The 16,452-nt window shown below is 44.6% G+C and overlaps 1 protein-coding gene across 1 annotated transcript in view; it reads right to left on the bottom strand.

Annotated features, from left to right (window-relative positions):
- LOC142574893 (putative sodium-dependent multivitamin transporter) overlaps positions 1-16,136 on the bottom strand; it is a 58,851-nt gene extending 42,715 nt beyond the window's left edge. Inside the window, exons 1-5 of the mRNA XM_075683889.1 lie at positions 15,992-16,136; positions 13,673-13,714; positions 7,834-8,187; positions 1,935-2,000; positions 1,527-1,578 (exon numbers count right to left, since the gene is read on the bottom strand). Coding sequence (XP_075540004.1) covers positions 1,527-1,578; positions 1,935-2,000; positions 7,834-8,166 — 451 coding nt within the window. The 5' untranslated portion in view covers positions 8,167-8,187; positions 13,673-13,714; positions 15,992-16,136. The remainder of the gene's footprint in view (positions 1-1,526; positions 1,579-1,934; positions 2,001-7,833; positions 8,188-13,672; positions 13,715-15,991) is intronic.
- Between the last annotated feature and the right edge of the window lie 316 nt (positions 16,137-16,452).

Here is a 16,452-nt window from a genome sequence, read left to right as displayed (position 1 = left end):
GCCAGGGCTGGCAACAGCCAAGCGCCGCGTAATGGCTTGCATGAAAGTGAACCGGCTTCAAGGGGAAACATTACAGAATACGGCTCCAGTGATTAAGTTGGCTACTAACTATATAACTATAACAGCGGTAATTTCTGTCGTGATCGGATCATTGTACTGACATGATGACGGAGGCAACCGAAAGGCAGCTTGACGAAGTGGTCTATAAAATGGCGCGTTTTGTATCACTCAGCGAAATAGAAATAAGAATTTTTCGACGATGCAGCGAAGTGCTTAGTGAATTGTTACGCCGAGTTTTGTGCCATATGTCTACGTTTGTTTGATAATAAAATAATTATGACTAATTTCGTCACTCGTTCATTTTCTCGGGTTTTCCGCTGCGTCATGCCTTATAGCATTGTGCGTCTCCGTTTTTCACATTAAGATTTAATCTTAAAAGAACGTCTTAATATGGAAGTGTGAGATCGAACTTGCGCTTACGTATACTGAGCCGATTCTTCTAACAGCTACGCCACAGGTATTTTCTGCGCACTATTAAGTGACACTTAAATTGGGCACTGACAGTCGCCGAGGTTATTCAGCCGGCTATGTCTCGGGCAGTATACCACAGCGTTAATGCAGATGCGTGTGCTGTGTCCAACGCTGCTCCATTGTCGCGGGGGCGCGACCATTCGGACGCTGGTGCGCCCACCAGCCTTCCCAACGCACTGCGCTTGTTCTCTGCAAGATTCTGAATTATGCGCAAGAAGTGTGCAAAGTTCAACAAGGAAAAGCGCCATCACTTTACTATTTGGCGAATATTGCTATACGAAGCCGAAGTCCGTCTAGCTTTCAGATGAATAATGCAGCAGACAGCTCGTGTCTACGTGGGTGCGTGTAACGTTCCTGCTGTATCAAATTTCGGGCGAGCCTCCTTATGTACCCCGTAAGATTCCAGTTCCTAAAGTGGCATATGATTGCTAGGAGTGTTTTCCAGGAACACCGTTGAGAAGGCGGTGATCATGTGCGGTCGCTAAAAGCATAGAAAATTTGGACGTTCACAACTTCCCAAAAAGAAAGGTTGTTATTCACACTATACAGCATTAGCAAAGCTTCAAAGCTGCAACAATTTTTTTTTAGTTTCGTGAAATTTCTGTACTATGCGAATTTCTGCAAAAATTTTTCTTTACCTAATGACGGCGGTTGGCTGAAAAAATCTTACGAGATATAATATAGAAACTGTAATTTTGCATTTCTTTCTTTAAGATGCGATGAGAAGATTTTTTTGTAAACGCATCGGAGAGAAATCAGATCACGAAGGTCATTTTCAATTGTGCGTGCTTGGCCGAATAGAGTAGTCTGCGCTTTATTCTCTGATATTACACACATTGAAGCTAATAGCCGCGCCGGAAAACTAGCAGCTACTCCGCCTAAACCTCTTTTAGCTAGAGCCGCCTATTGTTTGTGCTTTATGCGCAGAAGGATATGGCTCGAAGGTGCGCGCACTTTATTTCACTTTTCAATAAGTTTTTTTCTTTCATAAATACCTGTTGAAACAGCCAGTGATGCCGTGTAAATACACAGAGCCCCCAAGCTTTGCTAAAAAAAAAGAAAGCAAGTCACGCAAATCAAAACGTATCTTAAGTGAACTCTATTTTGCGAACAATCAGTTTCCCAAAGATGAAAAATAGGGTTCATTGTATACAACAGTCAAAATTTGTTGTAAAATAATGAAAAGCACCTAAGTGCAACATATAGCTGTTTAGACCGACAACTTTATTGCAATCATACCAAACCTTTGGAATTAACTGTTGAATGAGAAGGATAGGATGTATATTCGCCTAAAATGTCTGTATAGGGAGAAGGATCACACGGTGTGGGCAGATGTGGAAATACTTGTTTTCTCATGTTCTGCTAGAAGTACATAAGATATATAAAGGCAAATATGAGCTTACCGCAAAAAAGAAGTACAATGCGCATGTGGCAGCTGCAATGGTACTACCAAACCGCATTCTGTGGTACTGCAAAACAAAATGAAATTGCGTTTTTGATAAACGGCGGGCCAGTTACGGAGCTTTACTTGTTTTAAATGCCATTACAAAGTACTTAGGAATGCGTACAAACTCATACAAACTCATTATTTACAGCAGCTTTCGTCCTTCCTTAGAGCTAGAGAGCTCATAGTGTTGCAGGTAAGAAAATATTATGTGAATAATTATTAATATATATTTTTGCACCATAAGCAGTATATGGCTAATAGCTTAGTAAAGAAAAAGCCGTAACCCTTGCTAGTTATCCTCAAGCAGAAGCGAACAAGCATATGTGTCTAAGCCAAGTGGGTGCGGCTGAACCAAAAAATGAAGGAATTGGGGATTCCTGTCGCAATTTGAGATCAGCAGTGTCTGTATGTGAGGGCAAAGTATCCTCTCACGGTTTACCTAAGTAATGAGTATACATCTATGTACACAGCTCAGCTACTTGATAAATTTCAGCACCACTTGAGGCCACCGACAACCACGGCACCTACGTCTGAATATCGTGTTTCTTTTCGATACCGCCAAATATCTGAGATATCAGGATACGAATGCGCCCAAGTCATATTGGGCAACCTTACCCACAATCAGCAGTGACGGTGCATTAGCTTCTAAAAAGTTTTTTGCAGTGTGAGTCCTAGTGTTTCTTGCAGTAAAACTTCCCTTTCAAACATGTACTTCTTAATCGGTTCAGTTGGCCGCTTTTCACCTGCTAACAGATGTTGAACTTTATCGCTCAGTGCCCCACACACGTGCATGTATCAGAACATTCTTGATTCGATCGTGCAGCCTATTCCATCTTTTGTCTGTGTTATCGCCGAACCAAGATTACATGCATGACGCGAATGGTGTGGTGAATTCTAGAATTTGTGGGAGCGCCAGTGTTTACGCTGAAAGACAGAGAACTTTATACAGTACTCGTTGAGATGCGTCTATCGTCCTGGGCGCTTGCTAACAACACGGTGTGCTGAGCCCACCGGATGAGTCGGCGTTGGGCTTCGAAGGTAACACGAAAATGCACGGGAGGATTGGATGCTGGAACGTTGCATGAGTCAAGTATAGATAGCCTACGCGTTCATCCTTATAAATTGATACTATTAACACGAGTAGCTGAGTGCAAGCAATATGCCTCTCAATAGTACTGCATGAAAAAGCCTATGTTGAAGGCACCTTGCGCTTTTGCCTGCCGGTGTTTCAGAATTTATCACCAGCAAAGAAGAGGACTCTGGAAGCCGCGCGGAACATTTGACTGCGGATTTGCTTGGGCCTCCCGAAGGGCTTCTTCAACCACGGGAACAGTAGCGCAAGCAGGATGTCTACCACTAGATGTCATCGCTTCTCAAGAAACACTGAACACTCATCTTCGGCATGTGCTCGAAGGGAAGAAGCACTTCACCTACCGCGTCCACGTAACCCACATGAATTCTGGCTTTAGCCAAGCTGCGCAATTCTTGCACCTTCCTCCGATCATTCAGCTACAGAAAGTAAGGCCTCCGGCATTCCCCCCTTGGACACGTTGGCGTTTAGGTATAAACCAGTTTGTAACCGGTGCAAATGGGACAAAGAGTCGCAGTCCACAGGTTGCTCTGCTGCAGAGCACTCTCCTCTACTTAGCCGAGAATTATACTCAGCACACCCACATCTACTTTGATGCCTCAACCACTCGGGAGCCTTCTTCCTGTAGTCTTTATGTGCCCTCAATAAGACAAATGCTTTCTTATTGGCTGCAGAGGAGGACATTCCCAACAACAGCAGAGCTTCATGGCATCAAAGAAGCTGTTCTCTATATGCAGCGCTGAGCGTCCGATCAATGGGGGATTTTCATTGACTCTAAAGGAGCACTACAAACACTGTGCAGTCTATAAAAAAAACTAACCATCAGCCTGTTTCTTTCGACATTGCATACTGTGAGGCCACTGTATCAAATTTCTGTGGATACCGGCTCATTGTGGCATTCTGACAAACGAAAAAGCAGATGAAGCGGCACGCGAAGGTATGTAACGCAAAAGTATAAGCGGATTTATTTCACTGGATCTGATGCTTCCCAACTAGCTAAAAGATTTGCTCCTGAAGAAAAAATTTGGCTATGGAGCTTGCCGACCTAACATTACCCTTTCATTTGCTCAATAGACTCAAATCTCAGATCCAGACTCCCATCCAACATTCCCCCCCCCCCCCACACACACACACATTTGGAACCTCTATATCATGGTCTTCACCTGAATACCGCCTATGGAAACGGCTTACGGTACCGCTTCGGTAAAAAGACATGTCCCCACTGCAACAACTGTAGCTCAATTGAAACCGTATAGCACATCATGTATGAGCGTCGAGCGTACGCCGACGAGCGTGCGTTCTTAAACATTGCATGCATTAGCTTATACATAGACCTTTGTCATTTCATTGTGCCTTAGGCCCTTTAGCCTGCCTCATACAAAAAAGGCGAGCGATAAAAATTTTAGTCACATACTTAGAAAACATTAATCAACTCGACAAAGTTTAGTTCTACTCTGTCACCTTCATGCACCTTTCACGCAGCGAATTCTGTCACCTCATTGTAGGACGGTGCATACACTGAAAGACATTATCATAGCCTGCCTCTGCCCATGAATCAGAAAACTCACGGTCCATTTTTTTCTTATTCCTTTTTGCGCCTCCCATTTCTCTCGTTCTCCCTCATAGTTCCTTCCCCACGCAGAGCAGCATGTCAGCGACGTCTATACGCCAGCTAAAATCTCTGCTTTTCATTGAAGGGTTCTCTCACTCTCAGCGAATACGCCCACGATTCCATTGATGAAGAGCGCACGTTCGTTTTAGGGCATCATGTGTCCAGATCAAAGTGGTAAGCAATGTATACGGTTATTGAAAGCCTGCAAATTGTTCTGTGCCGTACTACAAATGCTTTTCGGGAAAGGGGAATCTGTCTCGGCCAACCTTGTCAAGATATCTTACCACCGATGTGATAAGGAGGGATATTTTGCTGCACTAACAAGTACATTTACTACATGCCTGCTTGGCTACTTTACTCTTGGAATGATATCAAAGCCTATAAATCGGCTGTCTTCTTTTCACCAAATATGACAAATTATCGCGGTACTTATGGATAACCAAGTAACCACAAAGGCAACTACGTGGAGAATATAGCTGAGGAGTTTGCAAACGTGTGCTTCTGGTATTGACAAAGGCTTAAGGGTCTGTTTACGCAACTTTATCGTATCTGCTTTTAAGGATTGGTGCCATTCTCATTTTCCTCTGATGCAGTGCTGCCGAGAGGAAGCAGGACTCCCTAAACAAAGAAAGAAAAGAACATGGCACTTTTGCCTGGAGGCGAAGCATTAAAAGCGACAGCAAGGTTACACTACAAAAAAGTCCGATGGCCTTCTCCTAGCAATATGCTGAGGCTACGTGGCGAAGGTGGCGAAGGCAGTTACGTTACCGGACGCACACGCCGATGTTGCAAGATATGAAGCTGACCGAAAACTGTCTGCTATTGCACGCGCCCGCTGAAATCATTAAATAGATCGTTAGCTCGACGTTTGATGTTGGTTGCGGTCAGAGCAGTGTATGCCACACAATGTGCCCGTGCGTGCCTGCGCATATGCCACGGTATTGTAAGCGAAATCCCCGTGCCAGCAACGGAAGCATGAACGTTGCCCTGTACTCCCTGCAGAGCTGATTATACGTAAAATGACTGCGCCTCCTCTTGGTTTACTCCTTTTGTTTCTGCCAAACGCACTGCGCGTCTTTGCACGCCTTCAGGCCCTCCACTGGTTACTCACGCATACGCCATGGGTGCCACTGCAGCACAATGGCTTTATGGCCGACATCACGATCGCGCCTGGAGCGTCTTTATCACTGATGTCGCAATGAAATACAATAGAGAACCTCTGTACCAAGGTTCACCTGTTGCAAGTGCACTTGAGAGTTCTGGTGGTTGTGTGCCCTAACAGCGACTTACGCAGGTCGATAGCCGCAAAGATCAACGCTGTTGGCAACAAATATGCAAACTCGGTTTCCCAGTCAAACTGCCGTAAGCAGGGCGTCACTCGCTACTAGACTGAGCCCGTGTTAAGACAGCACGTGGAATAGACTTATCTCCATACTTAGCTCCATTTGCTAAAATATGCACACCGTTATCTGCTACGCATTTTATCTACGCTTCTTTGAAACAAAATTATTGGATAGACGATGACACGACTGCGGACGTTGCCAGGTCCTATAGCTTTTTGGCAGTTATACGTGCCGTATCATGCAAGCCTTTCTCGCGCCTCATGCAAATGAGGCAGCATTTGCTCCAATTATGTTTATACCTCTGCGTGAAGTTCACAGCAGGAAAAACGAGATCTACTGACGGGATAGTTCATGTGGCATTGCTTACAATGTAGCGCCGGGACCGCGCACATGAGATTGCGCGAAATGAGCTCCGGTGTGTGAGGCGTTTTCTTTTGCAAGCCCCGTTTTCAGAATTGCTGCCGGAAATTTCGCAACTTCAGCAGCCATGAACAGTTCAAAAGACGAATCGTCTACGCCATGATTATTCTTGAAAATATGTTTACCTTGACGCTCAAAGGCACTTTCTAAAACTGCCATGTGTGAAGATGTATTACTTATTTCCATCAGATTGTTTTGAAATACGCCTGCTACTTCGTTCATTTTATGTCGGAGAGCATTTTCTACAGTTCGCAAATTTTGAGCATACTGGGATAATTACCGCTTACTGAATTTCGAGCACTCGGTAACTTTCTTAACATGTGTTCTGCGGTGACGTGGTACATACGGATGGTTTACAAAGAACTCCAAGTAACGAAAAATCAACTTCGCTTTACTCTGACAGCTCCTTGAAATTATGTGGCCTCAATGGGTTACACACAAAATCGGATTTCAAAGTTCTCTTACTTGCGCGGTACCAACACTGCTACATGGCAGAGGCGCTTGAAAAATTTTCCAGTTTCGCAGTTTGCAATAAAAATCGGTTATAATTTCTCTGAACTCAGACACTGATCATGCGGGACACAAAGTCATGACAAGATGATAGTGAAAGCAAGCTGCTCTTTGTTGCTCTCTCTGCGAAATGTCCATTCTCATCTAAAAGAATGAGGAAGTGAAATACAACATTGAAACACTGATTTTCATGTTACAGGGATCATAAACCCTAACGCAGCTGCGGAAGACTACATCCTTAGGTAGGCGCATCACCTAACTTTCATTGAAGGGCCTCAGGCTTGTAAAGGGTCAAAGTGTATCAGAGGCAACGCATTTCCAAATGAAATGTATCATTTATCGAATGCAACATCACCTTGAACTTTTTTTTTATTCAACGAGTGCTCCCTTAGGACACAGGATATATATATAGGTGCGATCATGATTAGGCATGCAGTTCCGTAACACTGTCTGATGCTTATTCAACCACCACTTACTTCTCTTAAACCATTACAATTCCGGTTTTAACTCTCCCAGATTACAAATATTACAAGTAAGGCAACTTAGAATCGGATTCAAGATAGAACATAACGAAGTAACAGTGCTAAGATGAACGCACAGACAGAACCGGACGTGACACAGGTATTGTAAGGCAGCGCAAGTATTCCACAATCGTTTTTATATATTTTTGTGCTTTAGCTTTAGGTGAGGCTTCGATCGCAGCTGCCACCAATAATTGCTTATGTCGGATAATATAAATGGCCTCTTGTTCTGCTGTCGATGCTGCTTCCAGCATGCAACGGCGCGCTTTCTGGTTCGCCAGTCACGTCGTACAACCAGTCGACATTTCATACGATAGCGAAAATAATATAAATAGTTCAATGGAAAGGCGTGCACTTACTTCAAACACTGATGTAATCTTCAGCTTGTAGAACACTGGTACTATGATAGTTGTGATGACCGGGATGGTAAGCAGCATAGGTAAGGTTGCCCACATCATGTGTATGCCGTAGGTGTAGTAATGAGCCGTGAAACCCACTATGCCCAGCGCCGACATCATCGACGCCAAGACTGAAACAGCCAAGGGAAACATGGCCAGAGAGCGCTTGCCCAGAAACACTTCATCGGTGTCGCCATCGTGACCGACTCGCCGGCGGAAGGAGAAGTACAGGCCAAGAGCAACGTTCCCTCCTACAATGATTGTGAAGATCACGTACTCAAAAGCGTGTACCATGGTAGTTCTTGGCTGGTAGACCTGGTGTGGAAAAGGCAGTCATTCGTCAAACGTGGAGCATCAACAGGCTTTACACAGAGCGGTTTATGTCGGTGTATAAGATCAATAGTGTATTATTGTATTTTCTTTCATCGTACGGCACACGTAATCAACAGAGCAGCCGTAGCGGAATTCCCACGTAATCTTCATAGATATGCACATGCTGACAGTCAAAGATCCGTTGAAAACGCAAGTTAACGTTGCCTTCTAGAAAAGGCATGAGGTCATTGTGAATTGGGCTTTCGAGAAATACTTTGAACTCTATTTAGTGCCACATGTGCAAGGGCGGGGGGGGGGGGGAAGTCTGAAATGTTCTTACGTAAAGAATATGCACAACTAGTAGACGAGAATTCGCCTCATTTATAGTTGTTCTGGCGCTCCTATCAATGACCATAATCAAGCGACAATTAACATCAGAATTATTCACTGGTCTGTCTGCCGACAGATACCTCAAGTCACATTCGCATTAGAGTTCAGGAAAAGAAAGAGCCTGGAGAAAAGCATTCTAGCGTTCCTTTTCTACCATCCCCGACGAAACTGTCCTTCTATTTTTTGCTAGAGCCAATAGCCTGAGCGTATCATAAGTTGCGCGTGTGGCTTGCCTTTTTCCTTTTTCACTACTGTGGGAGTGCACAGCAATCTCCGTCAACTAGAATTTTCGTTGCAAATCATAACGGCTATCGCTTGGTACAGTATTTCTCGTTCGTTGCGTACGCTTTTTGGTACTCTGGAATTGAAGCTTAATAAAATGAAGTGTTTAAATCTACGTTACACGTACGCGTGAACAACCCAGTTTCCCACCTTAAACTCAGCTTGGATACTACGCGCGAACACCCACAGAAACAAGGAAGGAGACTGGAATGAACGCCACTTACGACTGCTTCAATCGGAGGTAAGCCACACACTTATATAGCCGTCTTATACCCCTGTAACACGGACGCAGCTAAAGTCCTTTTTACTCCTTTCAACCAAGGACGTCTTATTCTCGAGGGAGATGCGAGCCGTGTCACACGGCAGTCCTTTAGCAAGGGAAGTTTAAGGAAGTTCCGAGCGAAAGGAGATGGAAGATCTCCCTTGCAGACTGAAGGGATTGCTCTTGTTCCCAGCGTGCTTGAATTTCGTGTCAAGATATCACAGTCATTTTTATTAATTTCACTTTTACCAGCAATTATAATTGTTTTTAACCCGCCGTGGTTGCTCAGTGGCTATGGTGTTAGGCTGCTGAGCACGAGGTCGCGGGATCGAATCCCGGCTACGGCGGCCGCATTTCGATGGGGTCGAAATGCGAAAACACCCGTGTACTTAGATTTAGGTGCACGTTAAAGAACCCCAGGTGGTCGAAATTTCCGGAGTCCCCCACTACGGCGTGCCTCATAATCAGAAAGTGGTTTTGGCACGTACACCCCATAATTTAATTTAATTTATAATTGTTTTTATTGCATGTAATATAGTATTTGAGCACTCACAAAGATATTTGAGTTAAGCAGCTATATTCGACTCTCGAATTGGGCGTACTCGGAATGGCGGCTTTGTTTGCCCTGTCTGCGCCATTTTTTGTTGTTCTGATCAACGCGATAGACCGTCTCGCGCATGCGGAATGAGTAATTCACGTCTTTCCCAAGAGGAGCGCAGCCAGCCACCTATTCCACGAACGACATGGACCGAAGCGAACGACACGAGTAGGCACATGGTGGCTAGCAGGGCGGACAAAATTGCTGTGTATCAGGTACATGCTATGTTGAGTACATGCGTGTTTTTTTGTCTTTAAGATAGATGGCATTTTTAAAATGCAATGCATAAATAATGGTATTTTGTAACAAAAGACAAGTAACCAAAACTTTTTAGTAATATATAACGTGTTTCTTTCAAGACTGCGTACGAGGTGAGCAGCGCCTAATGGGCCCCCAGCGGCAGCTTTGAAAAGCTCGCTTGTAGGCTGTGTGACACGGAGCCAACTCCTTTGAGGTGAAACTCCCTTGCGGTCCTTCAAGGGAAGGAAGTCTCAAGGAGATCAGAGTTGTCCGTGTGACACGGGTATTAGATGCAAGGAACGCAATCAGATCACGAATGATGTGGAAGCGAACTGGATAAATATTTATTTTCAGCCATGTATAAAGATATTGATGGCTCGCTGACGCACATGCTTCCTTTCTTTCCGATAAAGAAAGCCTCAATTGCTTCCCGCGCTTTTGTATGTTCCATCTTTGCTAGAATCCGCGCCCCTGCAAAGCATGGCTCACAAGAGCGTGACGGGCAGAGCTTGGGTATGTTTAGCCCTTCTTTATCTTGTTCCCTATTACGGTCGTTAATGCAACGCCCCGTTTACCCTATGTAGGAGCGGCCGCATGAGAGAGAGATTTCGTAGACGACACCTTCGGCGAACTTCATAAACGGTCGCTTGGGGCCGCATCAATTTTTTTCTTCACGTATAATTTCGATACGTGAGCAAAGTATTCCGAGCTTTTTGAGGGCTGAAAATACAAGCAGCACCCCATGTCTGCCAGAAACCTTCTTTCAATTGTGCGCCATCTTGTGTACATAGGGCACCACAACAGGTCTCATCACCTCTTCTCGATGGGGGATTTTCCCAGCTCTCACAGCCACGCTCTTCATTTTTTTGTAGTAGGCTTTCATCGACTGCCATAACAATCTAATCACCGAATCCAGCTGAAGACAGCCTGGCCAATTGGTTCTGGAAGCTAAAATGCATCCTGTGGGGGCATGATTTTTCGAGGGCGGATTTCAGGCAAAGTGAAGCAATCCCCTTTTTATTAACTTCGAATGGGCGGAGTCCTGTGGCAGGCGCCCATTTTTTTGCACGAGGTTCATATGTCCAGCAAATGTGATGCGCACAAAACTCAATATTTATATCTAGAAACTGTAGGCAGTTGCCCTCAGGCACTTCAATGGTGAATTGCAAGACATTACCGTATTGTCGGAATATGGATAAAATATCGTGCCAACTCTCTTCGAAGTTCAAACTTCCGTCCTTATTAAAAAAATATCAAAACATGATCCACATATCTAAAGACATTAAAAAAACGTGGCTAGGCGGTAAAACCTGATCCAAAACTTGGTCCACTTCTGAGAGAAAAATATTACACAATACTGGCGCCACACAGGATCTTATACATATGCCGGCTTTCTGCAGAAAACACTGCTGGTCAAATTTTATAAAGGTCACTTGCAAGTAAAACTCTAAAAGGGTTAACAAATCGTGAATAGTAATTCCTGCGTTATTATGAAAGAAAATGGGTTCGTTTTTTTTTCCACACACTCTCGGGCTGCAGCAAACAGGGCCTTGTAAGGAACAGAGTAAAATAAATCCACCACATCCACGGAAAAGGCACGCCCCACTACCCCCCTTAAAGATGCTGTGCAACCATGCATCTATAAGAACTCTGTTCTTGGAACTGCATTCCACGAAACTTCGTACTTACTTCGAAGTACATAGTTTAAAAAACGCGCAAAGTTTGATATCAGACATGCATACTTTCCCGTCAACACATGTGTGACCTGGCATTTTGCTGAAAGTTGTGGTAGTCGTAGCGAGTTTCGATAGAATTCAGTTCTAGGGTGGTGCACAACTCGCGATTCAAATCAAACGCACGCTCGCGTTTACGAGCGTGCGTTAAGTACGTTAAAGGACAATATTTAAAAGTAAAAAGTACGTAAAGCTCACCAGAATCGACCTTCGAAAGGCCGAAATCTTAAATATAATGCGGCAGAAGCCTTACTATATATAAGGCAATGTTTAATATGAGAACAGGAAAAATACTTCGGCATGTCTGGGTGGTAGCTTTCCAAATAAGGAGCACGGTAATGAGGAAGAGGAAATATTGCGTCTATAAGTGGAGCACAAGCTTCTTTGCGGGAGGCAGTGAACGTGTTTTTCATGCTAAGCGAGCCTTTAGAAAGTAAAAGTCTTCGACAACCTCTTTCTATAAACCAGATGACGAAATCTGAATTTGACGAAAGCCAGGTGCATTTCAGATGGATGACGAAACAACTATTTTTATTATGTAATGGATAAATCGAAGTAGTAACATATGTCTTAGAATTGGATCCTTTAATCACGAATGAAAAATAACCGGGATACAATATGCCTAAGAAAAACGAGGACCACGTCTTTCAAGAGGAAGAAAAATGTTATAACACCACATGGCGTCAACACGTCAGCTCCGCAAATATTTAGCAAACACACGGTACAACACTTGCAGTTTAAGCAGCGATCAGTGTAATACCTGCAGGACATACATATCTCGGTCAGCTAGGAACATATTACAAGCTTCAGCTCGGCTAAATATGGACAACTGCCACTCTTGCCAGTTGTTAACTTTGCGATGTACTTCTGCAACTTCCGCTGACCAGTGAGGATTACTATTGCGATACGGGGTAGACGGGTACAACTAAGCACTTCAAGCCCTGCCTCCTCTGAAGCCCTGCATTTGGAATGCTATTACCTAGATGTAATTAAGCGTGTTCGCAGAATGAACATCCGCCAGGGATCAAAGCATTTTTCCAAATTACATTCGGCGACTATTTGTGTCACAACCTGGTTGGAAAACGACTGTTTCCTGCCATAGTCTGTAAACTGCCGTTTGTATCCACATGGCAAAATGATTGATCACTGTTTCGTAAACTGTAGAGACACCACTTTCTTCTGGGATATTTTCCGAAGAGGATTTAGAAATTTACACCATACGCAATTCCTTTCCTACCTTTTAAAAGTCCCTGCGACCCACCATAGGACATCTTCATGTTACTTGGTCGAGATAGCCTTTGTCGCAGTAGAGTGTGTAACAGGCACGCTGAAATACCGTGGAGCACTCGGCCATTTTTTTTTGGGAATCTTCAGCCTACGTTCGTAGTGTGTACGCTGCCTAAGGAACACCGTCGGACTGGATGTCCTTATCGGACACCTTTAACGTAGTTGCGTGAATTTTGAATGTCTTTTCAGTCACCGTTTTTCACGAAGTTCATCTCCCATTTATTATACTTACAAAAATGTCCCAGTAGTGGCGTTGAGGCATCGTTTCTGCTGGGCGCGCTGTGGCCCCGGGTTCAATTCCCGCCGTAATGTGTTTGTTTTCTTTCACGCCGGAATTTTTTTTGTAACAGTGTTTTTTTACAGTGTTTTTTGTAATGAATTTTTTATCAGTGTTTTTGTTTTTCGTAACAGTGTTTTTGTAAACAGTGTTCCTAACCTGGCGAAAACACACTCGCCGCTTAGATCTGGCAAGTGACAGCAAGCAATAAGCCCTCACCGTCAATCGACCGTCAGGTCTTATGCACCATCGGGCCATATAAATATTTACGCTTATTGCTCTTTTTCTGTGATACGTTTGTTTTGTTGTTTTTACACATGCTCTGTAGTACACGCAAAAATTGCGCAAGAAACTTGCCTAAACGCGTACGTGGACGGTGTACTGCGTGTCGCAGTCCGGCAGCAATGATAACGTCTTACCTTGCGAGATGAATAGTAGCGGAGAGGCTTTTCCCAGGCGAACTGCCACAGAAAAAAAAGAACCTCAAGAGAACAACAAAAATTGTGAATTGGTATAAAACCAATCGACCCCGCGTGGCAATCGGATATTTTACTGCAACGCCAACAAAACAGCCCACTTGATAGTTCATGTACGACTGGCTACAAACTGACTACAATATGTTCCGATATCGGCCGCAAGAGCTTTAATAAAAATATTTACGTGCTTTACGTACGTTTACTCTGACATTCATTCCATAAAGGAAAAATCGTCGCCGCGCGCCTTGCGCTGTATATGCCAGTGAAAGCACGCAAGGGTGAACTGGCGGGCGCGGCACAACCTTGCGCACGCGAACGATTCAAGCAGGTAAGTGGGACCGGGTTGGCGCGCGCGGCCGCACGGGCCGCTTTCCTTAAAGTGATCTGCGACGGGGACAGTCCGTCCGTGCGCTGTTTTCTCGGCTTAGTTCGCGTTGGATGCGACACACAGTACGATGGTGAATTCGCTCGCTGCTGCTCCCTTGCTTCCTCGCTCCAGCTTTTTGACAGCCACTTTCTGTGGTAATCGAGTGAGATGTGTTCATGTTTGCTTGTGCGCGCGGGATACAATGCTTCTTCATTTACTTAGTACGCCTATGTTTACAAGTTTATACGGCCGATAAAGCTGCTATCCTTATTTCGTATAGCTAGCTGCCCCCTAATTTGTTATCGCAATCGATGCTTCGCTTTTCAGGCGGAACCACCAATTTCAGAGCGCAGCTCTTAAGAAGCTTTCGCTTATTCGCATCCTTCTTATCATTTAGATAGTACACCAGTATGTTGTGAAGGTAGATGTCCCACTCCTGCGGCTAGCGTTGGTGGCGGCAGCTTAACCGGGCGAACGATTACAACAGCGAGAGATGAGAGAGGAAACGCGGAGTGGCAGTTGAAAAACGCAAAGCGTGAACGCTGGACACCAATCAGAGCTGCCCCATGAGGGACGTGCGTGAGCGAAATTGCTTTTATGCGGACCCTCCCGACCTCTTGAATGCGTACTCGTATTTGTTATCAGCCGGAGCTTTCGTTTCGTACTATCGTCTCCGTGCGTCAGCTCTCGCTCACGCGTTTCGTTTGTTAGGTTTAGTCTCGTTCGGGCTTGTTTCGATTGTCATGGTGTGTGATGGCTTGGTAATCCCATTACACGGGCGACATGAATTGTGTACTACTTCCTGGAAGCCAAGCTGCACCAACGATCACACCGGAACCTTTGACGAGTCATGTATAAAAGCCGACCAGCTTGTCCCGCAGATCAGATTCATATATCCCGAAATGAAAACACGTACAGAGTTAAAATCTCCCACTAGGGAATATCGTAATCGCTGGTTGCCTTTTTTATTTGTTGTTTGCACAGCGGTGTGATCAAATCAATCTCCAGAAGAAGCGTCACAAAAGAATTGCTTTGATCGAAAAAGCCAGTGGTGCAATAAAGGCACTGGCGCCTGTTCGCGAACAATTCAGGGCGATTTCAAGAGCAGTCAACGGAGCTAGCTGCTGCTTCATTCGCCGTCAATTAGTTCAGTTAGTCAGCCTCCCTCAGTTATTTCGAGTTGCGCTTCTCTCCTTTTGTCAGCAAACGATTTTGTTAATTTGTTGATTACAGTTGCGACTTCAATGACTTCGTAATTGTGCAATGCTGCTACACGAGCGGGTTTCCCTCAGTCACTTAATGGAAGGGTAACGAAGCGTTACTGCAGTATTACTGCATTTGCGATAAACAGATGCTCTCATAGTATCGCGTCGAGGGACAACAAATGGAATACGTTTTCTTGCTGTGAAAGCTTGCATCATAGTTATGGAAGCAGATGCTGCACTTGCTGCTGCAAATATGAGTACGCCTATTTGCGTGATCTGCACCGAAACAGGCACGCGGCGGCTCAAGAGAACAAAATAAGCGAGGAATCGGGGGAAATATGTGTTTAGCTGTCCAACATGCTTATACCTGACGTGCTCAAACATGAACCATTGCAAAAACGACAAGAAATGTCAGACCTACTTCCATAAAACGCTGTTAAATCTGTGTAACGTACCTGTAAAGAAAGGGGGAGGCAAAGGTCGCTCCTACCTTTAGCCACAGCCTAAATCAAACATTACGACAAAAATATGCCCTTAATTATCTTCTATCTCACTTAATTTCTATCTTCACAGAGTTTTATATAAGCGATAGAGGCCAGCTAAGCATAGGCCGCAATACTTTAAGGAAAGGAGAAAGCACAAAAGCACATGCCGAGCAAAATTCGTGAAAATGTTCAGAAGATTTGGTACCTGCAATCGAATCCCAACTCGGAAACGTGATATACGAGAGAATCACAAATGGCGAAGTTTGAGTGTTCGTACTTGTAATTCAATCCGACTTCGTGACCATGATGTATCTAGGAGACTGCGGGGAATCTGAGAATCGGGCCGGAAACACGCTTTCATTGCCCAGCTACATGGAGTCATGAGCGAAATGTAATGAGTACAGGTGTGCAGCAATGACGGTGCCTCATGTCGAAAAGATAAAAACAGCGACAGCGGAAATAATGACGTGGCCGGCCGCTTTTGACCGCGCGTGTTTTAGCGTTCTTTCGAGGTGCACATGTTGGTCGCCCCTGAAGTGAACCGTTATCTAGACGTGCTGTCTTTTTTTGTAATGCAAATCTGCGACACGTGGTGCAGCCTCTACTCAGGCAGGCAAAAATACTTATATAAAACAGCGATCGACGGAGCCCACTGAAATGAAACCT

Source organism: Dermacentor variabilis, chromosome 3 (genome assembly GCF_050947875.1).
Source record: "Dermacentor variabilis isolate Ectoservices chromosome 3, ASM5094787v1, whole genome shotgun sequence".
NCBI classification, from domain to species: domain Eukaryota; kingdom Metazoa; phylum Arthropoda; class Arachnida; order Ixodida; family Ixodidae; genus Dermacentor; species Dermacentor variabilis.
The sequence above is the reverse complement of the archived record's forward strand: the minus strand, read 5'-3'. Positions and strand labels throughout refer to the sequence as shown.